Raw genomic sequence first — 25,829 nt, forward strand, 5'->3', positions numbered from 1 at the left:
TAGCTAAGGAGGAACTCTCCATGTAGACCAGGCTGGCCTGGAATTCACAGAAATCCACCTGCCTCTGCCTCTCAAGCGCTAAGATTAAAGGTGTGTGCTATCACGCCTACCCAAGGGAAATTTTTGTTTATTTGATTGGTTTGTTTTTTCAAGACAGAGTTTCTTTGTGTATCCCTAGCTGTCCTGGAACTAACTCTGTAGATCAGGCTGGCCTCGAACCAACAGAGATCCACTTGCTTCTGCCTCCGGAGGGCTGGCATTAAAGGCGTTTGCGTCTGGTCCAATGGAAATGCTTAAAAAGAGCATACCTGAGAATCCTGACCTGAGGACCGCAGTGGCAAGCCGCCAGGGGAGTTATGATAAATGGCCTTGACTATCACCCTAAATTTGGGTCTTATCCTAGAAAGATGGAATACTGACTGTACCTTCGGGCAATTCCTCTTTGGGTCTGTTCTGGGGCAGGTTGTGGTTACTGGACACTGAAATAATCAAAGATGATGGAGAGGGAAATGATGGCCTGCAAACCTTGTCCTGTCCAAGCTAACTGGCCTTGTCTGGGGACCACTAGTGAACAGTATCAACTCTCCTGTCAGGTGTCACAAAGAGCCAGTCCCCTGCTGGCCACCGGGCAGCTTCCCTGACGTCGCGAGACTTGCCCTGCGGGGGGTGGGGTGGGGGCGTTTTGGAGCATCTGGTCGCCTGGCAACCGTCCGCTGGCCTTGGAGGAGACTGGCACAAGGACACTGACCAAACCAGTTACAGACCGGATTGGACCCGGGAGCGGTGAGAAGTTTCTGCGCGCAGACTTTAATACTGGCTAAAATGCAGGTCCCTGGGCCCTGTCCCTAAACATCCAGAACCCCAGACACTGTCTGGAAGACTAGTTTGGACCAGCAGGCAAGGCTGGAAGCGTTCTAGAGGCCCGCGGCAGGGTGGAGAAGGGGTGAGAGAGCAGGACCCAGGCTTTGGAAAGTTTTAAGGGCGGGAGCCCGCCATTGAGAGCATCTGGAAGCCTCTGAGCACAGCGGCTCCCTAAGAGCGAATGTAGATAAAAACCAAACTCCAAAACTGCCCTCCCTGGGCGGCCTGCAGGAGCCCGGGGGATGAAAGGATCCATCGCATAGGTTCCCAGAGCGCCCCATACAGCTCTCAGCAATTCCCTCCGGCTCAGGGGAAGATGTGTCCTAGCAATTGAGCTGAATAACAGGTATCTAGGGATATTATGGGAAACGATTTCTTTTCAGGACACCCCACAAGTGTTACATCATTTTATTATAATGTTCTAACATGTATACAAATTCAACTACTGAGTGCAATGTAAGCCCCTAGGGCTTATTATTTCTCTAAAATAATGAAACTACAATTCTGGTAGTTTGAGTTGGTGCTGTCTTAATACAATGAGTGGTGGGCTTTTGACTAAACAGTTTTCATGAACGGCTACCTTGCATGCAGTTTATTATTATTTTATGCTGTGGGTTGATGTGAGGCTCTCCCTTTCCGTATTAGAGCCCTGGAAAATTTTCCTATAGTTTATTAATTACATCCATTGACCTTCTCTTGACTTAAAAACATTTTAAGTTTGCGTCTTCTTTTCCAAACAGTCTTGTGTAGCCCAGGCTATCCTAGCATTCACTTGTAGCCAGAGCTGCCCTTGAACTTGCTTCTTCAACCTCTTAAATTCTGGGATTATAAGTGTGTGCTACAAGCTCTGTTGCCTCTTTTCACATCTGATTAATTTTCAGAAGCTCCAACTTTTAGACCCAGAATTCAATTGTGGTGAAAGAATTAAGAATATACCACTCTGGCTGGGTGGTGGAGGCACAGGCCTTTAATCCCAGCACTTGGGAGGCAGTCAGTTGGATCTCTATGAGTTCCAGGAAAGGCACCAAAACTACACAGAGAAACCCTGTCTCGGAAAAAAAAAAAGAATATGCTGCTCTGGAATATGCCACTCTGGCACACTGACTAGTGTAGGTTATAAACACGTGAAATCAGGGCAGGGACAAGATCAGTGGCTGCCCACCTACCTGCCTGCCATCCTGCTTCCCATGTGAAAAGCCCTTTCCCGTTCAAGAGGGAAAAGAATCATTTTATCATCAAGGACAGGGCAATCTATAAAAACAAAACAAGCACCCCCCATTTTTATACTAACCCTTGTCTTCACTCTGGTCAGCTCCTTTTGCTCAAGCCCAAACCTTTCACGGTTTCAGAACCTGCTGGTCCTTTTCCAACCCAGCGTACAAGTGTCCTGAGTCTTCGTCATGAAGACTCACAACTCATTAAAAATCCAGGGCAGTTCCTAACAAACTCCTGAAAGGGTTTTTTCATGAAACATAAGAAAATAATGTTAAATATGCACATAAAAGAATTAATGACCAGGAATAACCAAAGAGAAGAGATGTTATTGGTTTGGACTTAGAAAACAGTGTTGCCATGCCAACAGAGGCATAAATGAAGGGAAGGAACAGTCATTTTGCGCAGTGTACCGGGTAACTAGTTCCCTCTAGGAAAAATACACATTCAAGTCTCTCTCACCTCATATGTTAAGTGCAATACTCCAGAGCTGTGTGTGGTAAACCAGAAGGCTCTCCAAAGCAAAAGACTAAACAGGAAGAAAGCAAGAGATAAAATACAGATACTGGTGACATGCAAAATTGTGAAGAAAAAACCCCGTACTTTTTAGGTATATGGGCATCTGAAACAAAACCAATATGTAAATAGCAATGTCCAAATTGAAGAAAATGTAGGGGGAGAAAAGTAGAGGGTTTTTTTGGTTTGCTTGTTTTAGTTCTCATACTGGGATGAATCCAGGACCTTGTGAATGCTAGACACACACTCAGACACACACACACACACACACACACACACACACACACACACACACACACACATAGACAAACAGACACACACACACACACACACACACACACAGACACACATAGACAGACACAAACACACACACACACACACACACCTGCATTTATTTTCTTTTTGGTTGTTTGAAGCAGGGTCTCATGTATTCCAGACTGGCCTAAAATTCATATATATAGCTGTGGCTGGCCTTGAACCCCTGATTGCTCCTGCATCCAACTCAGAAATACTGAGTTTATGAGCCATCATGTTAAACTTAAATTTATTAGTGTTTTATATTTTAAGCTTATGTATGGGCCTGTGGGTCTTATATAAAGTAATATTCTATTTGATAACCATGCCCCCATTTAATATAGTCCTGATGCTTTCAAGATTGAAGATTAAGATTAAATTAACTCCATCCGTGAACTAAACAGCAGTAGAATCATAATGATGATAAATATTTCTGACCTCTCACAGACACTGCACAGAACGCTCACAGACACAGCCAACCTTTTGATTTTGCAAGATGCTATTGTCATCTACAAAGTTCCCACTTGTGAGCCACACAGTTAAATTACAAAAAGTACAAAAAAAAAGACACTGGTTTAAAAAGTTTGCCATTTTGTGTTGCTTACATTCATAGCTGCCCTGGGGTGCATGCAGCATGCATGTTTGTTTTTGGTGTTTGGAGACAGGGTTTCTCTGTGTAGCCCTGACTGTCCTGGAACTCACTCTGTAGACCAGGCTGGCCTTGAACTCACATAGATCTAACTGCTTCTGACTCCCGAGTGCTGGGATTCAAGGTGTGTGCTACCACCACCGGGCCTTATGTAGTTATTTTAAGACAGGTTTTCACATATTTACCTGTCTGGCCTTAAACAGGAGAACTCAAGCAATCCTCCTGCCTCAGCCTCCCAAGCAGCTAGAGTGTAGGTAGTATCACCAGTGAAAGTTATTTATTTTATTAAATTTTTTTAGCATCGTATACATAATGAAACTACATAATATATAATCTACATAATACTATGTTTCGTTATATTTTCATAAATGCACATAAAGCAGTTTGATCATATCTCCCCACCCTTGTGACCTGCTCTTGGGCCCCCATTCCACTTTACCCCTTTCTTTTCTCAGCTAGCCCTTCCTCTACTTCTTTACCCTTTTCTGTCTGTTCTCAGTGTGCTTCATTCCACAGGAGCATGGGTACCTTAGCAGGGGTTACACCACTGGAAAAGAAAAGTCTCACCCTCCTCTGGATACCATTAGCGGCCTGTAGATCCTCAAGGGAGGTGGAGCCTGCTGAGACACACAGGCATCCAAACATCATGCGTGTGTGCATGTATACATGTATACACGTATACACACACACACACACACACTCACACACACACACAGATGTAATTCTAAACGGTCTTATTAAATAAGAAACACAGAGCCAAATAAAGAGTTAAAAGCCCAGAGATCAAGCAGTAGCCAAGAGCTAAGACCACCTTATCTGTCCACTCACTGCTGTCCTTCCCCTGAGAGAGACCTTCTTCCTATGTCCTGCCTTTTTATTGACTTTCTGTTCTGCCTTCTCATTGATTCTAAACCTGACTTCCTCATCACTGCCTGTCTATACCGATATCTCCAGGTCTTCTATGGTTGGTACTGGAATTTAAGGCATGTGTCACCATGCTGGCTGTGTCCTTGAACACACAGAGACTTTGCCTGTCATGTGACCGGATTAAGGGCGTGTGCTACCACTACCAGAGTTCTGCTTAATGGCTTGCTCTTAGCTCTGATGCCCCAGCAACTTTATTTATTAACATACAAATAAAATCACATTTTAGCACAAATAATTATCACCATACACACACACACATTTACACATGCGTCACAAAGGTCTGACTCTGTTTTTATTTATAATTTATTTTTTATGGTGCTAAGGATCAAATGTAGGTCCTCATGAATTCACCTTGCCTTAAATTTATTTTACAAAATACTTCAAGATGCTTTGCCAAGGAGCAGTGCCGCTAATATTTGAACTGTGCCATCTGCAGTGGAAATGTTGCATTACCTTGACTGTCGTTTTTCTGGCATGACATACAATATCTATGCATGTTTCTTATCATCCTGTGTGTAACTCAGGGTATTCACAGCATGTGTTCTGATTCGGAGATACTGCACCAGTTCCTGTGAGGAGTGAGACACTTGGCTCCTTTGTCAGCCGACACTTTGAAAAGCCTGGAGTAACTCTCTGGGACTTGGTTTCTCCACCTATGATCTAAGAGCATTGGACAGTTTTCCTGGAGGTCCTTTTTTACTCAGAGAGGATAACTAATCTTTTAAAAAAGCTGTTCTCCTCAGGGTAGGATATGTAGCCTGATAGTAAAGTGATTGCCTAGCATACAGTGACCCCCTGGATTCTCTCCAATGGAGGAGGAAAAGGAGGTCCCCACAACAAGTGGTTGATGCTCCAGGGGAGGAAAATATTGACAAATAGAAGGAAGGCATGGTGTGTTAAGCCTTTAATGCCAGAACTGGGGGCTAGTCAGAAAGATCCCAAATTGGAGACTAGCCTGGGCTACCCAAGTGAGACCCTCTAAAAATACAGAAGAGAAGGAGGCCAAGACTGCCACCAGTTTGTGTATTGGCTCAGGTCTATAATTCCAGAACTCAGGAAGGAGAGGCAGGGGCATGGCAGCAAGTTCCAGGGCAGCCAAGGCTACACAGCTAGATCCTGTTCCAAAAAAACAATAAAAGGCAAATAAGTAATGTGCATTTCATTCATTTTCCATGTTTTAAATGTTTTGTTCGTTCGTTTTTGTTTGTTTATTTTTGTTTTTAGATGGGGGTCTAACCATTCATGGAGCTAAGATACAGCTCATTGGCAGAACTCTAACCCAGTATGCTCAAGTTCCTGGGTTAATTCAATTGCACACAAAACTGCTTCTTTTGTTTTCTAATGAAATCTTGGATGGGACAATTATTGTTACTACTCAGAGATAAGTACTATAAACATTCTGAAATACTTCCTTAGCTATAGCTAGTTTTTTTTTTTTTTTTAAAAAAAGATTCATTTGTTTATTATGTATACAGTGTTCTGTTTGCACATATCCCTGCAGGCCAGAAGAGGGTGCCAGATCTCATTACAGATGGTTGTGAGCCACCATGTGGTTGCTGGAAATTGAACTCAGGACCTCTGGAAGAACAGCCAGTGTTTTTAACCTCTGAGCCATCTCTCCAGCCCAGCTATAGCTACTTTTAAGATCGTTTGTATAATAGCTTTATAACTTACCTATGTCTGTATGCATCTTTATATTTTTTATCCATTTATAATTAGTTTAACAATGATCTATTATTAAAATAGTCAATTTTTTCCAAATAAAGATGGGGGTCTAACTAGGTAACCTTGGATGACCTTGAACACACTCTGTAGATCAGGCTGGTGGTCTTGAACTCAAGTGATCCACCTGCCTCTGACTCCTGAGTGCTGGGATTAAAGGTGTGCTACCACACCTGGCCTTGGTTTTGAAGTTTTAAGGAAAGTATTGACTGTAAACATAGAAATTAACAGAAGGCATAAATGTCAACAGCCTAGCTTACTAAACAGTTGTACATGAGAAAGTTAAAGCGTCTCAACCTTTCCTAGAGATCTTATATCACAATACTCCCTTGTTCCCTTTAATTTTTAGAAAGTTGGAAGTAATACCTAAACCTACTTCTGGACATGGTGTTAAGACAGAGTTTTTGCTGAAAGTTTGAGTTACACAGAAACCATGGTTCGACTGACTCTGGATTTAATTGCCAAAAGCAACAATCTTAAACCCCGAAAAGAAGAAACAATCACACAATGCCTGAAGAAAATAACGCATGTGAATTTTTCGGACAGAAATATAGATGCCATTGTAAGGACTTTAAATTATTTTGTTTTTGCATAGTTAGCAATATAAACTTCATTGGTTTGAGGGCATACTCAATATTTTGATTAAACTTGTTAACTGTATTTTTACCAAGAAGCTTTATATTATGCTTCTATTTTAATTTCCTTCTGGTTACTTAGCATATTAAGTTTCTGTAAAATATAGCATTGTGTTTTACAAATATCTGTTAGACATACGATGCTATTTCTCTGGAATATACTTGTATATTTGAAAACTATTGCTTTTGTACCACACCAGAGCCCTGGAATACTTTTTAAACATCAAAATGTTAAAAAATAAAATAAAATAAGCTGGGCACTTGCCTGTGACACCAGCACTCATAGGCTGAGATAGGAGGATTTCAAGTTCAAAACCAGCCTGAGCTATACAGGGAGACATGTCTTAAGGAGGAAAAAATTAAGAATTCAAAAATTCAACAGTGGGGACAATATACCTCAGTGGCAGTGTGCACTCAGTGTATTCAAGGCCCTGTGTTAAATGCCCAGTCACTCCTTCTCTCCAATAAAAGTTCAAAGGTGAAGTTTTTGTATATAATTTAATTATGTTAATATATGTTATTCTCAGTCAGTTGTATTAGACAAGGTTTTTGTGTAGTCCTTGCTGTCCTGGAACTCTCTTTGCAGACCTGCCTCTGCGTCCCCAGTGCTGGGAGTAAAGGTGTGCCCCACCACAGCCTGGCTTGTTTTGTACTTTGTTTTGAGACAGTCTCTCTATGTAGTCTTGGCTGTCCTGAAACTCCATTTGTACGCCAGGTGGTACCTGAACTCTCAGAAACCCACCCGCCTTTATCTCCTCAGTGCTGGGATTAAAGGTGTTTCAAAACCACGTCAAGCTACTGGTATAATCACATAGTGGGTTGTAACGAACTACTGTTTTCACTGTTGTGAAGTCTGCAAGATATTACAGAGAAATGAAAGGTTGTTTTACAGTATGCAGATCAATAGCGCTATCATAGGTTTTTGTTTTTCAATTGATCCTCCTCCTTTTATTTGAGACAGGTCTCACTCTCTTGCTCTGGGTGACTTGCTGCTCACCTTGTAGACCAGGTGGTCTTGAACTTACAGAGATCCACTTACTTCAGCCTCCTTGGTGCTGAATTCAAAGATGTGTGTCGCCATTCCTGGCTTTAATCCATTACTCTTGACTACTGGATGGTTTCTAGTTCTCAGTATTAAAAGTTGTAACAGTTTCCTTCCAATCCAACAGAAGGATTAAACCTTGCTTTATAATGTTTGGACAATAATTTGTCCATTGTTTCAACTTTCAGGAGAGTCTCTAATTGTTTCCAAAGGAAAATTGCTTAAGAAATTCTTAAGAAACTCATTTTTCCTGGGAAAGTTACAGAATATTCTAAAGCCCAAAATTACATTGTGATCATTACAGTCTTATTTTGAGTGTGTGAAGTGCAGAGAGATGTTACTTTATCTCCTTAGGGAGATTTGTAGAATGCCAAAGTGAACATTTTTCTTAAAATTAAGCTTCCCGTGGGAAATAAATAGGACCTGTTTTGTTTTCTTTTCAGGATGACCTCTCTCTTTGCAAAAGCCTGAGTGTCTTATATTTATACGATAACCGCATTAGTCACGTCACTAACCTGAATTATTCCACCAATCTGACCCACCTGTACCTGCAGAACAACTGCATTTCCTGCATTGAGAACCTCAGGTCACTAAAGAAACTGGAAAAACTGTGAGCGCTTTTATTTGCAAATCCTCTTAACTGCTCTTCTTCTTTCTTTTGTGTGCATACTCTATGCAGGCAAGTATTTCCAGTGTCTGCATTAGGTTACAGAGCTACACTGAATGTATGCTTAAGTCTGATTCTCACAGGTTTCATGGAACAGGTCTCATTTTTGGCTTTTTGTTTTGTTTTGTTTTTTGTTTGTTTGTTTGTTTGTTTTGAGACAGGGTTTCTCTGTGTTGTTTTGGTGCCTGTCCTGGAACTCACTCTGTAGACCAGGATGGCCTCGAATTCACAGAGATCCGTCTGGCTCTGCCTCCCGAGTGCTGGGATTAAAGGCGTGTGCCACCACTGCCCAGCACAGGTCTCATTTTTAATTTTATTCTATTATATGTAATATATTCATATATAATATGACCATTTGTCTAATTAAACCTGACAAAGTGGTCACAGTGGCTCATGCTTGTAACCCCAGCAGTCAGAAGTCTGGGGCAAGAAGATTTCTACAAGTTCAGGGCTACATAATGAAGTCCTATCTCAAAAATTAAAAAAGTTTGATGTAGCTTTCTTTTGGTGAGGAGAATAAACTATTTAATGAGCTTTTCGGGATAAAGCATTCTCACATAAGTTTAATTGGTCAAAAAGGTTTTCATGGAGCTCAGGTAAATTCTGTGCTCTTCAGAATCACAAAGAGGCTTTGATTTCAAAAGGTTAAGGTCATAAACTGGTACAGATTTGATTGTTTACAAAATTGCTGATAATTATTACTAGAGAGATTAGAGAGATCACTCAGTGGTCAATTTCACACACAGCTCTCTCAGAGAACATGAGTTCAGTTCCCAGCACCCACATTGGGCTGCTCACAATGTAGCTCTAGCTCCAGGGAATCTGGTGCCCTGTTTTGGCCTCTGAGAGCACGTGAGCACACAAACAGCACACATACACGTACACATACACACATATACATAAATTGAAACTAAAATCATTTTTAAAATTATTATTACTAGGCAATGAAGATTGACAGATCCAGGTTCTCCAGATTGGATAGCTAGCATGTTTTTCTAAAAGTGGGCTGTAGTCTTCAGAATGGGTATAGAATGGCATGATGGGGAAACACTCACTAAATGTAGACTTCTGAGTTCCAGTCTAGATATCTAAACAGGCCGGACGGTGGTGGCACACGCCTTTAATCCCAGAGGGAGGCAGAGCCAGGCGGCTCTCTGTGAGTTCAAGGCTAGCCTGGTCTACAAAGCGAGTTCCAGGAAAGGCACAAAGCTACACAGAGAAACCCTGTGTCAAAAAACCATAAATAAATAAATAAATAAAATAAAAATAGATATCTAAATAGATCGTGGAAGTGAAGTTCAGAAACTGTTTGTAAACCCATAGTCTAGGTGATTCTTCTACACCCTAAGGTATGGGAGACAGTTTAGTACAGACTATTTCAACCCTCTCACTCAAAAAGTTGAAGATGTATATTATATACATGTATGAAATATCCTAATGAAACCCATTGGCTTGTCCAATTAATCAATGATAATGCATTTTAGACCAAATTAAGTATAACAATATAATTTGTGATTTAGATGAAACTTTCATTGGTTCAATAGAAAGACAACATTCTGTGCATATAATTCTTTAGCTGTGTGTGCATGCGCACATGTGCACACATTCTTGTGTGGGAATGAGGTATGAGCATGTGGAGGTCAGAGAACAACCTTCAGGGTTGGTCCTCACCTCCCACCTTGTTTGAGACAGGGTCTCCTTTATGCTCCAGGCTAGCTGACCCATGAGCTTCTGAGGATTCTTCTGTCTTCATCTCCTATCTCACTCTACGAGCTCTGGGATTATAGATGTGCACTAACAAGGCCAGCTTTCTGTGGGTTCTGGGGGTTCAAACTACAGTCCTCATGCTTGCAAAGCAAGTGGCTTACCCAGTGGCCATCTCCCCTGCCCTTCTTGTTATGTTTTTATCATCCTTAAAATCCACAGCATTCTCAGAACATCTGTTTGGAATCATGTTTATGTTTTGCAGGTATCTGGGAGGCAATTACATTGCGGTCATAGAAGGTTTGGAAGGACTGGAAGAATTGAGGGAGCTTCATGTTGAGAGCCAGAGGCTTCCCCTGGGAGAAAAGCTTCTGTTTGACCCGAGGACTCTTCGTTCTCTAGCAGTAAGGGCCATAGTGAAAGTCTGGACAGAATGCACTGATGGATGAGTCGCGGTGGAGCCAGAGGCGGGGAGGGCGTCCTTGGAGTGTGCACACAATCTTCCTGTTAATCTGCCCATTGAAAACCTGAGGTTGATTCTCTCATGCAGCCCCTCAGTGTGACAGAACTGTAAGACAGAACGGAGGCCTACCTCTCTAACTAGAAGGACTGAAAGAAGGTTTCGAACAGGTTATGTGAACTGAAGTTCTAATACAGGCCCATAATGTGGACACTGCTGATTATCATGGCTCATAGTTTTAGATTTTAGGGGAAACTTTAAGGAAAAGGGAGCGGACACTTATTTGGCCAGCTTTCTTTGTTTTTAGTTTTTCTGAGATACATCCTCAGGCTGGCGTCGGCCTCCCAAAGCTTGCGGGTGTGGGTGTGTGCACAAACCAGGTTTGAGGAGCCGGCTGTGGTGCTGGACAGCCAATCTTGGAGGAGGCGCTACTGTAAGGTGAGCTGCAGGAGTCATGGCTGGAGCTCACTGCTAGTCCTAAAACCCAGCTGGGTCTTTGTCAGTCCACCTTCACTTCTGGGCTGGGAGATTAATAAATGGGTCAGAGCTGTACAGCTTGCATCAGTTTTGATTAGAGGACCCAGAAATGGACGGACCATGTGTCTCAGACAACTGAGAAGTGGACCTTTAACTTAGAAGAAAGAAGTGACCCAGTGACTGTGCCACCTGCTCCCCATGGGCTCTGCTGTGTAGTCAGCAGCCACAGCTCAACCTCAGCTGCTACAGCTAGACTAGCCCCACTGAGGGGACAACCAGGCATGTCACCAACCAGTTCACCGGGGCTTTTCTCCTGGGTAGAAAGCATAGGTGCAGGGGGAGGCTTTGCAGGTGTGGCCTTTGGCGGGTGTTTTGTTTGGTGAATTGGATCCCAGCAGTAGGCACTGGGCCCCGGACTTGCCACATACTGAGTAAGTGTTCCGCCACTGCTCTGGTATCCATAGGCCTCTTTTTATTTTTTTGTTTTGAGACAAAGTGTCCCTAATTTGCCCAGGCTGGCCTTGACCCGAGTCTAGCACAGGTAGGCCTTGAACTTGTGATCCTTCTGCCTCTGCTTCCTGAGTGATGTAGGTTATAGGCTCTTTGGTAGCTCCATTTTGGACACTGGTGAACTTTGGGTTCGGGGACCCTTAGCTCTTTAAGTATTACAGCCCTCACAGAGGCCTGTGAAGTTCTGTAACCCTTGAAGTAACTGATGCTTCTGGGAAGGTGTGGGCATCAGGGTTCCTCATCCCTTGAGCGCAGCCAAGTGCTACAGCTATTGGGTCCGGATGTCTGAGATCCTTGTCCCTAAAGGCTTGACAGTTCTTCCGACGTCCAGGTCCTTCGGTCTCTCCTCTTTTCAGTAGCCTTCAGCTTCAGCTTCTCATCCTCTCCATCTTCCACACACTCTCTCTCCGCCTTGTTCCTGCACTGGCCACACTCTCAAACTGTCCAGCTGCCTCTACAGTTGTTAAAATGCAACTGGCCACCTTGCCCCTCTGCAGTCGTCACCATGCAGCTGGCTGCCTTGCTGCTTTTGCAGCTCCACCTGCATTGTTCAGCTATTGCAGGTGCTGCTTTGCTGTTTCTGCTGCCTCTTCCTTGTGTTACCATTTCAGCTCGGGGAAACTGCAGATAGGCACAAAAGGGGAACCGAGTGTGGCTGGCAGTGAGGGACCAATCACAGCACATCGAGCATGCAAATGAAGGCTTGTGTTTGCGCTCTCGCATATAAATGGAGATTTGGGTTTGCATCCATCGCTGCTTTGCCTGTTTATCATCAGTGGCAGTGGTCCCTCTGCTGGGCCAGGAGGAGAAATTGCTTCCTCTCTTGCCTATATGGAAATGGTTGCAAGGTCATCTACAGTTCACAGAGGTTTGTGTCAGCAAAATGTCTGGTATAAACTATTTGGAACAGTCCCGCACCTTTAGGAGTGGAGCAATTAGCAGTAATCCTTGTGTAGTTTTCTCAAGGTGTCCATTGGTGTGTAAAGCAGTTGATGCTGGCATATGGGTCATCTGGCTAGGTAGGTGGTCGGCACTCCTGCTAAAGGTTGTCAGGCAAGAAAGGGTCCAATGGCTGCCAGTTAGGAGTCAACGTGTGCTATCTCCCGAAGGATGTCTTCTGCTTATTCACAGGAAAGTGACCGTCAGAAGGAATGCTTCTATCAGGACCTGGCAGACCTTGTTAACACCAGTGGTGATCTTGTCACACTCCAGCAGTGCCTAACACACGCCGCCAGGAGGCATAGTGTCATCTTTGTTTCAGTTTTTATCACAGAAGACCACTGAAAACATTTTTTTGCTAGTTTAGTTTTTGTACAGATTCAAACAGATTCTGAAATTCTAAATATTAAAGCATCATTTTTTTCAATGATTTCAATTCTTAAAAAGTATTAGTGGCAAAGTCTCAAAAGGCCAGTGGGCAGGTGAATACAACAAAATCCATTATATCATGTACAGAGATGTCATAATGAGATGTATTATTTTATACAAATAATAGAGACTAATCATAGCTTCAAAATGTCAGAAAAGTTTTGTTTTTTGTTTTTTGTTTTTTGTTTTCTGAAGGTTGACTATGTGTGGCTGTCTTGGTGGGTAGATTTGATAGAGATTCCAAGGCCTCAGATCTTAAGATTGCTCATGTAGTATATTTATGTTCTCATTGTATTAGCTAACACTGAAATTATTACTATTTCAGTGCCTTCTGAGCAAGTGAATTCTCGAGAAAAAACTAAAGAGGGGAAGATAAAAATAAAAACCAGATATCCTTTCATGTCAGGTCATGTGAACTCTTCCCTGTATGAGATTTAGCACAAGAACAGGCATGTGCTAGACCTGCAGTAACCATTTTTATCTACACCAAGCTGTCGTTTCACTGGTTGTCTTTTCTCTTCAATTTGTAGCTTCCTTGCTTTATAATTTATATTGTATTCTGGAGGAGGAACAGGGGCCTTATGGAAGGAACCAGAGGCAAGTCAGTTCTATCACACACTACAGTTCTAAAAATTCCATATAAGAACAAAAACAAACAAACAAACAAACAACAACAACAAACCAGTGGAGCCAGGTGGCGGTGGTGGCACACACCTCTAATCCCAGCACTCAGGAGACAGAGGCAGGCGGATCTCTGTGAGTTCAAGCCCAGCCTGGTCTACAGAGTGAGTTGTGGGAAAGGCTCCAAAAGCTACAGAGAAACCCTGTAACCAAACAAATAAACAAACAAAAAACCAAACAAACAAACAAACAAACAAGCAAAAAAAAAAAAAAACACCCCAAACATTGGAACAGAGTCTCAGTGGCTTTTGTTCCTTGCCTGCAAAGCAGCTTGAACTGATGCTCTCAAAGCTTCTAAAGGACTGACACTTTTGTCCCCTGTATGTGGTGCTTAGATGACTTCCTAATGCTAATTTAGCTATTTTTCTTGCAGAAATCCCTCTCTGTTTTGAATATCGGCAACAACAACATTGATGACATAAAGGACTTAGAGATGCTGGAGAATCTCAATCACCTGATCGCGGTTGACAACCAGCTGGTACACGTGAAGGTAATGAGACGGAAGTCAGCCTCAAGTTTACACATGGAATTGTGGTTTTAAGATACACTTAGAAATATTCATAAAATATGTCACTTTCTAAAGGACTATTCTGTATTTATTCTAAAACTGTCTTTTGAATCTCTACTTTTTATATATAACTTCTTCCCTGTTTTCTCCTCCATACCCAAGGTCTCCATATCTCACCAATTTCTCTGAGGCGCTATACGCCTTTTTTAAATCTACATTATTTGTCCATCAACCTTTTTCTTCTAGAGGGAAAGTTTCTTCTTTTTAACTCTGTGTTCCCAGTGAATGAGTTTCTAGGAACTGTCACTACTCTAGCTGTCCCCTGATGCTATATGGATGGAAAGGTACAGAGACAGCAAGGTATTCTGTTTTGCACTAAGAACATGTCCTAGTGTACCATAGCATGTCATTACATTGATCATTTTACTCAGCTGTGTGTTGAACACATCGGATTTGTCTGGCATTGTACTGCAGAGGAAGGAAGAATTCAGGTCCAGGCATCAAGAATGTACAGGCTGAGCATAGTTTCACATACTTGTAATTCCCAAAACCTGGAAGACAGAAGTAGTATGGCTGATACAAGTTCAAGGCCAGCCTGGTCTACATAGCAAGACTGCCTCAAAAAGAAAAAGCTAGATGGTGAACATGCCAGGCATAGGGTATAACAGATGTGTTTCTCTGAGACGTTTGAGATGTTCGAAGAACCACAAAGAGGTCAGTTTACTATGGTAGGATTCCAGGGCTAGCCTTTATTTCTGATACATTGCAGGTGCCCAGAAAGTTCAGGAATAGAAGCAAGCCTGGAATATGAGATCAGAAAGAAAGACATAGGAGCCAGATCACAAGGTCCTCACAGGACATAATTATGACCTAGTTCTAAGTGCAGAGACAGTCATTGGAGGGAATGTATTTTTCAAAAGGATTTCTCTATCTTTTGCATGAAGAATCAATTTCAAGAATAAAGGCAAACATATGAGTTGGGAAGCTATTACAGGAAAGAAGTCACATAATGTGTTTGAGAAAAGAAGATGGTTGCTTGGAGATGAAGAGGAGGGGTGTGCTGGGTGTATTTTTAGGTAGAACCCATAGAATTTTCAGGGTGCGAGAATAAAATGTTAAGCACTCTATCCTAGTTAAAAGACTGAAGGCACAAAATAAACTTATTCAATGACATTATAGCAGAAATTTCCCCAAATCTGGGGAAAGAAATCCATATAAAAAAAAACAGGCGGATCTCTGTGAGTTCGAGGCCAGCCTGGTCTACCGAGTGAGATCCAGGAAAGGCACAAAGCTACACAGAGAAACCCTGTCTCGGAAAAACAACAACAACAAAAACAACAACAAACAACAACAAAAAAAAAAAAAACAAAAAAACCCAAAAAAAACCCCACAACAACAACAAAAAAAACAGGACAAGAAAAATGACTCTTTCACATCGTAGTACAGTTAAAATGTCAAAGTACAGAACAAAAGAAGAATATTGAAATCTGCAAGAGAGATGCCAAATCGATTACAAGATATGAACCTATTAGAAAAATGGGCAAAAAATGCCTCGGCTCAGGTTAGTGGACTCTGAATACAGACCCTGCCCAGGATGTATTTGAAGGTGCTTTTGTGATTTCAGTCTTCCCCTGAAGGCTTAGTGGAAGCTGGCATTGGGACCCAGCATCTGAATAGTAACTTCTTTCTTTGTATGTACTCTGAATCCAAGATCTCTGTTATGGCATGGAGTCTGCCATTCTCTTTGCCCTAACCTGCTGGTGAACGCTATGCCTTGGGGAAGAAATCTCTCGTGGGTGCCGAGCATAAGGTCACCGACTTCCATCCAAAAGGCTGTTAGCAGCAGACAGCTTTGTGCCATGGGGAGAAGACAGCCATCGTTAGAGACCACGCGCAGCAGCACGGTCATGACCTGAAGTGGTCAGCACTAGAGAGCAGCTGCTTCCGGATGGACACCAGAAGGTTCTACGAGTCCACAGGAACAGCTGAATGTAGTGATTACAGAGGGAGGTGGAATATGAAAATGAGGGCTTCCGCTGAGAACTTAGATTGTCTCTAAAAATAAAAATTCAGAATTTAAATTCAAATATATTACAAGTGGACTGTATAGTCACTCATCTTATTAAATAATCATAATTATAATAGATTACACAGTTCAATGAGAAATCCTGTTAGTCTTGTCCATAGATTTTTTTTATGTAGTATTGTAAAGTAGAAAATGATAGTGTTTATAGTATATTTTGGTGTGGAAAATAATTTTTTAAAATAGAAAAATGGCCAGGCGGCGGTGGCACACACCTTTAATCCCAGCACTCAGGAGACAGAGCCAGGTGGATCTCTGTGAGTTCGAGGCCAGCCTGGACTACAGAGTGAGCTCCAGGGCAGGCTCCAGAGCTACACAGAGAAACCCTATCTCAAAAGAAAAGAAAAAGAAAAATGACGACCTCTTAGAATGACTGTTACTGAGTCTTCCAATCAAGATTGCAACTTGAACAACGAGAAAGAAGACTGGCTATCTAATAGAACTTTATAAAAACACATATAGGGAAAAAAATAAAAGCAAGAACTACAAAGACTGCTTGGCTACTGAAATCTATGAGCTCAGTGTGGGGGAAAACAAAGAATTGAGTCATTAGGAAACTCAACACTCACAGACCATGAGCATGGCCTCACTTACTGACGCACGGGCTTTGGGCTTCAGGACATGGCCATAGCTCCTGTTTCTCTGGCTACCTGGAACTTCATCCCCTCCCGTCACTCCCGATCTACAGCTGTCAGGGGGTCCTTGTGCCATGTTGCTCTCAGCCTGCCCTCATCTCTCCGAAGCTGGCCCAGGTCAGGGACTTCTAGGCAAGAATAAATAAAAAGGTGTGTAAGATGCAGAAGAGGAAGCATGAGAAACAAACGCCTTCTTACCTTCCCTTGTGTGCACCTCTTGAAGACAGAACGTCTTCAAAACCTGCTCCATTGCACCTCTCCCTTTTAATTCCTGTCCTGCCTCTGATGCCAGGTCCTCCGCCCCTCTATTATTTATTCATCTCTTGTTCATTCATTGAAAACGCCTACTTTGTGGCAGTGCTGGCCAGGCAGTAGTGGAGACAACAGCCAGCGTGGAACAGACATGGCTGGTCCTTGAGAAACTCCTTGTAATAAAGGGAAGGAAAACATTCAGCATGTGATCACCAGGGGAAAAAGTAAAGTGAACATTGCAGACCAGCTGCCTTGGCTATAATAGTTTTGTTTATTCTAAGAGCACCCGGAGCCATTGGAGGTGTGAAGTAATTAGATGTTACCATTCAGAAAAGATTCTGCTTAACTAGGGTGTGAAGAATAGATTGGAGAAATCCAGGCCAACTAAGAAATGAGAAGTAGTAGAAACCTTAACAGTGGGGGTGGAAATGGAGGGGTCGAACAGTGGGCAAGACTTGGTTCTGAGGTGGATGTAGAGACTATTGAGCAGAGGTAAATGAGACATGGAAAACTCTAGAGTCAGGTTTGGGGAACAAGAAGACCGTGAATTTTGGTCATTCGGAGTCAGAGTGCCTTTGAAGCATTCCAGAAAAACACCTATGTGTGAGGCTACATACAGCATAGAGGCCAGATGATGTAGGACTCTTGAGCATATTGGTTGTCAATGAAAATGCCATCATGGATGCAAACATGGCGAAGGAATTATTTTCCGTGGAAGGTTTAAGCACAATGAACACCGAGGAGAACTTGTTCCTGTGAATGTGCTCTCTTCTGTGAGCCAGGGAGTGAGACAAGCATTGTTCTTGAAGGAGCAGACGGCAAGTGTAGAAAAGAAAGGGAATGTTGGATGGTTCCTGATGGGCTAACATGCCTGTTCTCAGTGGGAGCTGTCAGGCTCTGGAAATCCTGGTGCATTATGGGAGGTTTTATAGCACCGTCACCACACACGTTTTCTTCAGGCTCTTACTCAATTAAGTTAGTTCTTTTCATGAATGAACCCAGGTAACAGTTCACCATGCACACCATTGCCTTTTATGAGCTGTGCTCTCATTCTCAGAAACAACTGTTATAAAATAGTCCATTCATACATTGGAGATGTTGTGGCCAGAGGCTGGATCCTGATGGAGCCACAGACTCCTAGAGGCTCTGTGTAGCTTTCTGGAATGCAGAACCTCACAGGAAAAGTGAATGGTCCACAGATTATGATGCCCCAAGGAAGCGAGACTTACCGAGTCTGTGACTGGTAACACTTGATTCCCTGATAAGGTTATCAGGGCCTTTTCAGCCTGCGGGTGTACCCAGTGGTTGGGAAAAGGAAGGAATTGGTCTAAGCCCTCACTTCATAGCCTCCCATGGAGTCTAAGAACTCAGTAGTGGTAGTCATAACTTCTTCACCAGACATGATGCTCAGCACCTGCATTTAAACAAGGTCCCTTGTGATGCTTTTTAAGATTTAAAATTACATTGTAGTGTGTGTGTGTGTGTGTGTGTGTGTGTGTGTGTACATACAGCATGTGTGGTGTACAGAGGATTTGGGAGAGTTTTCTCCTTCAACCTTGTGAGATCCCAAGTCTGAACTCAAATAGTCTGGCTTGATGACCAGCGCCTTACCTGCTGACCCATCCCACAGGCTCCCCTTGGTGATCCGTGTGCATGGAAAACTTTGAGAAGCACTGTCTGGGGATGGTGGATAAAAGAAAGGATAACAGCCAGAGAAGGAAGACTGGAAATGAAGATGTAAGAGAGAAGACCCCAGAGGAGATGGCCAGGATCAAAAGGCTGATTAGTGGAGAAAGAAATAGCACTCTTCTTTTGTTGAGAAAAAGGGAAGGAGCTGTGAGATCACAGGCAGATACCTGAGAAAACATTAGTGAAACCTGACCTACTTCTCCTCCAGTAAAGTGCGGACCAAGGTCAGCTACTGGGGAGGAGGGCAAAGAGAAGTTTCAAGCCTAATAGTAATAATAATAATAGGAGAGGAAAGAGAAGTTTCAAGCCTAATAATAATAATAATGATGATGATGATGATGATGATGATATCTACTTTAACTCGTGGGCTCTACTTTAAATGACATTTCATGACTTTCTGATTTGCATTTCTTTCCTATAACCTCTTTAGATAGGCATGTATCAATATATAAAAACACCAAATGTTTTAATGATTTATAGTTCATCTTACATTGATGTAAGTTGCTTATGGGTACAGGTTAAGTCATGAGCATCACAAGACCAACATTATCCAAGTTGCTAGTGCTCTACGAAGTCAAATGCATGTCCAAAAGCAAACAAAACAAAACTTAAAAGAGCAACAACAAAAAATTCATAATCTCTGCCACAGTTATGTCTGCAAAGTTTGCCAAATCAATACGATGACCTGAGTTCATCTCACAGTCCGATTCATTAGTGATTTGCTCCATTGGTTTTCTGATGACCATTTATCATGAGGTATAGAATCTTCAGAATGAATGGGAAAAATAAAAAACTTGACATGCTTGCCTGTTATATAAACTAAATATTTGATTTATAATACACAAATGAACAAACCACAATAGCCTGTCATGTTTTCTTAGTTTCTAATTTATTCAACCTCTGCTCAATATTGATCCTGGCAAGCAGCGTGGCCCAAAGATAAATTTATTCATTCCACACTTTAGTCAGGAACAAGCCCAAAATTATAGATTTTCTCAGGCAGATGATGACAGGCAGTCAGAGCAATGACAAATGGCTGTCTTTAGACTTAGTAAGGACAGTTGGGCCAGACGTTTCCAATAAAGATTGGAGCGTGCTGGTCAGATACAGGTTCATCACCGTCATTAAAGCAGAGAACACTGCCTGCTACAGACACCCAAACGGGAGCAGGGTACCAGCCTGCAGGGGAAAGGGAATTGGCTCCTCAGTGTTTTGCGGCACTCTTCTGAACGATAGCATGACATGATCATTTATCAAACAGAGACTGTCCAGAAAAGTGTCTGGTTCCTTGAGTAATGTATTGAAGGGCAGGAGAGTGAAAGCATTTTATTAAGGACAGGAAGGCAATGAACAAGCAGAGCGTATCCAAAGGGTAATCGTATTTCAGAGCAGGATTAGTTTAGCCTTAAGTCAACATACGCTGGAGGGAGTATGTCCAGGGTCATTTATCAAGTGAGGAATAATTAACAAAACTCATGCATTGTTTTATCCATATCAGTTTAAAGTTCTCTTGTTATGGGTGTCATATTCAACAGCATGGGCATACAGCACCCAGTCCCTTCCTCATGGCTTTTAAAGTAAGAGATGCAGAATTTGACACGAAAAAGTCATGGCTGTGCTAAACATGGAACAGAGGTTTCAGAAAGGGCAAAATCTAAGGTCCAAGAATGGGGGTGAGGTCATGATTTTGAAGACTGCTTTCGTACGTGAAGGTAACTACTTGTTGGTCAATGGGTCAGAAGTTTCATCTTTAAATTTTGCTGTTAATCAAAATTAAGAGAAAGGGACTTAGTTGAAAAACAGCAGGGCAGGCAGAAAGGCAGAAAACAGACATATTTATGAACCTTCTGGTTTTGTTCTGGGCACTTTATATGCCATGACAATTAATTCTAATTGCAGCCACTTTATAAATAAAGACAGGAGGCTGGGTGTGTGGTGGCACATAGTTAATCCCAGCAAAGGCAGGTGGATCCCTGAGTTCAAGGCCAGCCTGGACTATAGAGCAAGTTCCAGGACAGACAGGGCTACACAGAGAAACCTGTCTCAAAAAGCCAAGTAATAATCATGATGATGATAATAATAATAAAACATCATGACATGTGCACAATGAGCTAAAGCCCGGGAGACAGAGGGCTGCTCCTGAAAAGACAGGTCCTGCCTTCACAAATGATTTTGATCCCACAGAGTCAAGCAGACTAAACTCTAGAGGTAGATATATATACCTACAGAAACTCACTATTTTGGAGAGATATCTACATTCTTATATTTGTTGCACCATTTTTCAAAAATAATAAAGATGCAGAGATGACTAAAGTGCATTATTTTCTTGGAGTAATTAATGTCCTTTATCTCATTTTTTTAAAAAACGAGTCTTTGGGCCATATAGAAGAAACATCCAAAGTATGTATCCTTTCCATTAAATAGTAGTTAAAATAGCATACTTTCAGAGAAGAAGGGGAGAAGGCAAGAAAAGGAACGGCAGGAAGATAAAGATTTGGTGCAGGTTTGCTACTGGCTGGGAAAAGAAGCGCTATAGTGAGGAAGAGGAGGTAAGGGCGGGGCAACCGGAAGCTGCCTCACGGTCACGTGACGTGTACACCGTGGATTAACTTAGTTTTTCTTGAAATTATCAACGAGTCCTCTTCTGGTAAGCTATAAAAGCATGCAAATGGTTATCACAAAAACTAGAACAAGACTGGATGTGGTGGTGCACGCCTTTAATCCCAGCACTCGGGAGGCAGAGGCAGGTGGATCTCTGTGAGTTAGAGGCCAGCCTGGGGTAAATAAAGATACCCTGTCCAAACAGTGGGGGCAACAACAAAAAAGTCAAAGAAAATTGTAACCACAGTAAGGTCATAATTTCAAAAGAAATCCCCATGTCCCCAACAGGTTAGCAGGGCGTCTAACAATGTGTTCAATGTGATCTATGGGTGATAAAGGGGCAGGTAATTTTCCTTTCTGTTTTGCGGTTTGACAGGGTTTTTTTCCCCACACTCCTCATTAAAAAATAGGCAACAATGCATATTGCCTCCAATGCTGACAGACTCTGCTGTTGTGTCATTTGGTGAACCAATGAGTATTATTGGGGTGACTTACAAGGAAGATTGGTGAGGGGTTCTTTACAGGAGCACAAATGACTCAGAGGCAGGGCATGATCAAACATCCTCTCTGCCTGGCGGCCGGCATGTGCACCACTCCTGAAAGCTGGGAACCCTGAGCACACTGCCCAGCCTGCAGGCACATCAACAGGCTGGGGAGTGTCCTTTGCAGGTGGCTCCTTGGTCTGAGCCTCTTCCTGGCAGCTCAGCTGGACCTGCTCCCTCCAGATAGTTCACCCTTTTGAGTGTCTGTCAGCAGTGGCTAATGGAGTGTTCACTCACTACTCTTCATTGACTTAATGAATTCCACTGAGAATATGGTATCTTCTGGAGAAAAGGTGTTTTCTTAGCTATAGATTGGGTCGATTTACAGGCAATGTAGTCAAGAGCTGTGATCCCCAACTTAGCACCTCAAATTGTGCCCCCTCCTTAGCCACCCCACTACAGTGTAGACCATGCTGGTGGTTGCACATGTGCTATGTGAGGAGTTAGAACTCCATGGGAAGCAGTTAGCAGTAGAAGAACTGATAATTCTAAAATTCCATGCCTTCCTCCCCCCCCCCCCATTATAGGATTTGGAGCTTTTACTGAAAAAACTGTTAAAGCTGTGGAAAATAGATCTAAATGGAAATCCTGTTTGTCTTAAGCCAAAATACAGGGACAAAGTGATACTGATGTCCAAGTCACTGGGTGAGTAGTGTTTTACATTAATCCAGCTTTTCAGAGAAAAGCATTTGTTTAACTTATACGTTATCATCAAGCTTTCAGAAATATAAATATAACATCTGGCTCTAGAAATTGGTCAACTTAAATGTATATGTTTGAATAATTACAAAGGTAAAAATAAGAAGTAATACTTGAAAAAAATTTTTCTATTCATAAATAAACCCCAGGCACACTTTTAGGAGAAAATGTGGCCACTACCTGCAAAACTGGTTAGCCATAAATGTGCTGACTTTCCTTGGAACAAATCCTTGGCAGACCCTTAGCCTCCTCAGCTCTTGGTCCTGCAGACAAACTGATGAAAGCCTGCTCACTTGTCATTGGCCAGACAGTGCCCTAAGAACGCATGGGAAGGGGGCCAGGGAGTCGTGCAAACTCTTTACAAACGACACCATTCCTGAGTCTACCCTATATTGGGGAAAATGGGCCAAAACACTTGGTTGGTGGTGCCAAAGTTATATGGCATCAGAGCGACAGGCAGGGCCATGTCACAAAGGAGCTTGAGAGAGTTTCCTGTGACAGAACTCTGGGCCATGCTGTACCTGGGTCTAAGAACTCATAAAAACTAAAATAGGGCAAAATGACTTCAAAACTCACAGCTAGTCAACCACAATGCTGGCTAGTGTGGTGATTCTCTGGTGTGGGAAGAAGCAGGTCAAATAATGCAAGACAGTTCTTCTCAAAATATATGTGCAGGAGCTGTCCACAGCCCACAGAAGCAGGGAATAAATAATACACAGAGATGAATGGTGTTGTGTTCCAAGTTCTGCAGAGGGCTGTGCTCTGCAGTCCCACCCTCTCTTATCTGATAGCACACACAACCGCGCTGGTCTGCTTTACTCAGCCAGAGGACAGAGGAGGTTCGGTTAATGTTTAGTGAGTAAGAATAGTCCACTATGAAGCCAGTGTGGTGGTGCCTGCCTTTAATCCTCACACTTGGGAGGCAGAGGCTAGAGAGTTGTGAGTTCAAGGACAGCCTGAGCTATATTGTGAGATCCAGACTCAGAAGAAAAAAATTCCAAATGGGCTGCAGTGTGATTCAGGGAGAGAGTACATGCCTACTACTCACTAGGCCCTGGGTTTAATCTTCAGCTCTATGAGACAGACAGACAGACAGACAAGAAGGAAGAAGAGGGGAGGGAGAACAAAAGATAAAAAACAAAATCTCCATTTTAAAACCATTTCTTGTCAGGCCGCGGTGGCGCACGCCTTTAATCCCAGCACTCGGGAGGCAGAGGCAGGCCGATGACTGAGTTTGAGGCCAGCCTGGGCTACAGAGAGAGTTACAGGACAGCCAGGACTACACTGAGAAACCCTGTCTCGAAAAACCAAGAAGGAAAAAAACAAAACAAAACAGAAAACATTTCTCCATATGCACGATTATAAAAGGCGTAGAGATAATTCTACTGACTTCTGAAAGCAAAAGTCATTCAAAGTTTGTCTTCCGTAACTCTTCTTATGCCACACTTTGTGACTCCAAAATTAGTACTTCAAAAGCCAGGGCTGACAGAGTCCAGTGGTGGAGTGCTTGCCCAGTGTGCACAGACCTGAGTTCTGTCCCTAGTACTGAGGGAGAACTACAGGAGAGGACAAGAAGTCACTCCTCCTTTAACCATAGCTCTCCTATTGAGACAGTCTGTGTCTCCCAAGTCTGTGCACACACACACATAACAAGTGATTTGTCTGTTCTATCTATCTTCTTATCACCCAATTTAAAACAAAATAACAACAATAAAAGTCAAAAGACTATGAGGGACCAGTTTAAAACAAGATTTATTTATTTATTATCTATACAGTGTTCTGCTTGCTTGCATGTACCTGAACACCAGAAGAGGGCGCCAGATCTCATTACAGATGGTTGTGAGCCACCATGTGGGTGCTGGGAATTGAACTCAGGACCTCTGGAAGAGCAGCCAGTGCTCTTAACCTCTGAGCCATCTCTCCAGCCCTGAGGGACCATTTTATGTTTTGCAACTTACCCAGTCTTCAACAAACACAGTAAATCCTACATATTTGGCTTACATAACATGCATGGAATCAAATTTCATGTTGAGAGCAAATCATTAAAATGAAATAAATGTCACTACCTATGTCAGTTACCTGCCTTTCTCTCCAAAATCACTTCTACACATAAGAGCCTTATGCGGGATTTTGTGCTAAAGGTGACATGGAATCAGAAAACTCAAGATAGCATATATATGTATACCCAAAATATACTAGCAAGTTACATAATTACCAGTAGAAGCACATATGTGAAGGCATCAGTAGAGACAAGCAGTTGAGAAAACTGAGCCTAAATGAATGATGGCAAAACATCTTGCCAGCTTCTTAAACTGCCATTTGGAAAGGGCTGTCGTTCACTTAAGAAAGGCAGAGAGAGCATGAAGCCATTACACCCTCAGAGACTGCTGCTCCAGTTTCTTTTGGCCGCAGTTAGAAAATAAGCCGCAGGGAGACACTTGTAGAAAGAGCATGTTTACGTCTCACACGACATCGCAGTGTGCCAGTCGTCCTGTCGGCAGCCATTCATCTCTGCCTGAGTCAAACATTGTCATGGGTGCGCCTGTACAGGATGGAGGTGTTGCTTCTGGGCTGGTACTCTCCCTGCATCCTAGAACCTCCTGAGGTGCTGGGGCCATCACCTGTGGACAAGGAACAGACTACCATATTCTCGGTTCTGTCAATGTATTTTGTAATTTAAACACAACCCAGTATTGCAAGTATTTAAGGAGCAGTATTAATACCTTCAGCAGTAGGATTAACATTTTATTAGAGTATTCTCAGGTTCCCTGAAAGAGCATCACTGAAAACATTTTCCTATTTCCTTATGACATTCTGGGCTCAGTGGAAGATGTCCAACAGATAATGAAAGAAAGCTTAAAAATTATATAGATACATTATGAGAAAAGATAGTCTCTTTATTAAATAAAGGCCACATAAACCACTTTATTTATGTGATACAAAATGTAATCTAGGTCAAACAAAGTAAGGGACTTGTTCAGCACTCTATAGAATATCCATATATAATAAATTATCACCCATCAGAAATTGTGTTTAAAGAAAGACATACTAAATATAATATTATATAACATTAAGCATTTGATATATGTTTGAAA

General features: G+C 42.4%; 1 protein-coding gene across 4 annotated transcripts in view; it reads left to right on the forward strand.

The window, feature by feature from the left end:
• The first annotated feature begins 713 nt into the window (after positions 1-713).
• The window catches only part of Ppp1r42 (protein phosphatase 1 regulatory subunit 42), a 39,383-nt gene continuing 14,267 nt past the window's right edge, over positions 714-25,829 (forward strand). For 2 of the 4 annotated variants that reach the window (XM_036178869.1, XM_036178871.1), the window contains exons 1-6: positions 714-783; positions 6,531-6,743; positions 8,302-8,468; positions 10,495-10,633; positions 14,099-14,215; positions 22,563-22,680. In XM_036178869.1, the coding sequence (XP_036034762.1) occupies positions 6,615-6,743; positions 8,302-8,468; positions 10,495-10,633; positions 14,099-14,215; positions 22,563-22,680 (670 nt within the window). In that variant the 5' untranslated portion in view covers positions 714-783; positions 6,531-6,614. The other 2 variants (XM_036178870.1, XM_036178872.1) reach the window with 2 other exon arrangements.

The sequence above is a fragment of the Onychomys torridus genome, chromosome 2 (assembly GCF_903995425.1).
Source record: "Onychomys torridus chromosome 2, mOncTor1.1, whole genome shotgun sequence".
In the NCBI taxonomy this organism is placed as follows: Eukaryota; Metazoa; Chordata; class Mammalia; order Rodentia; family Cricetidae; genus Onychomys; species Onychomys torridus.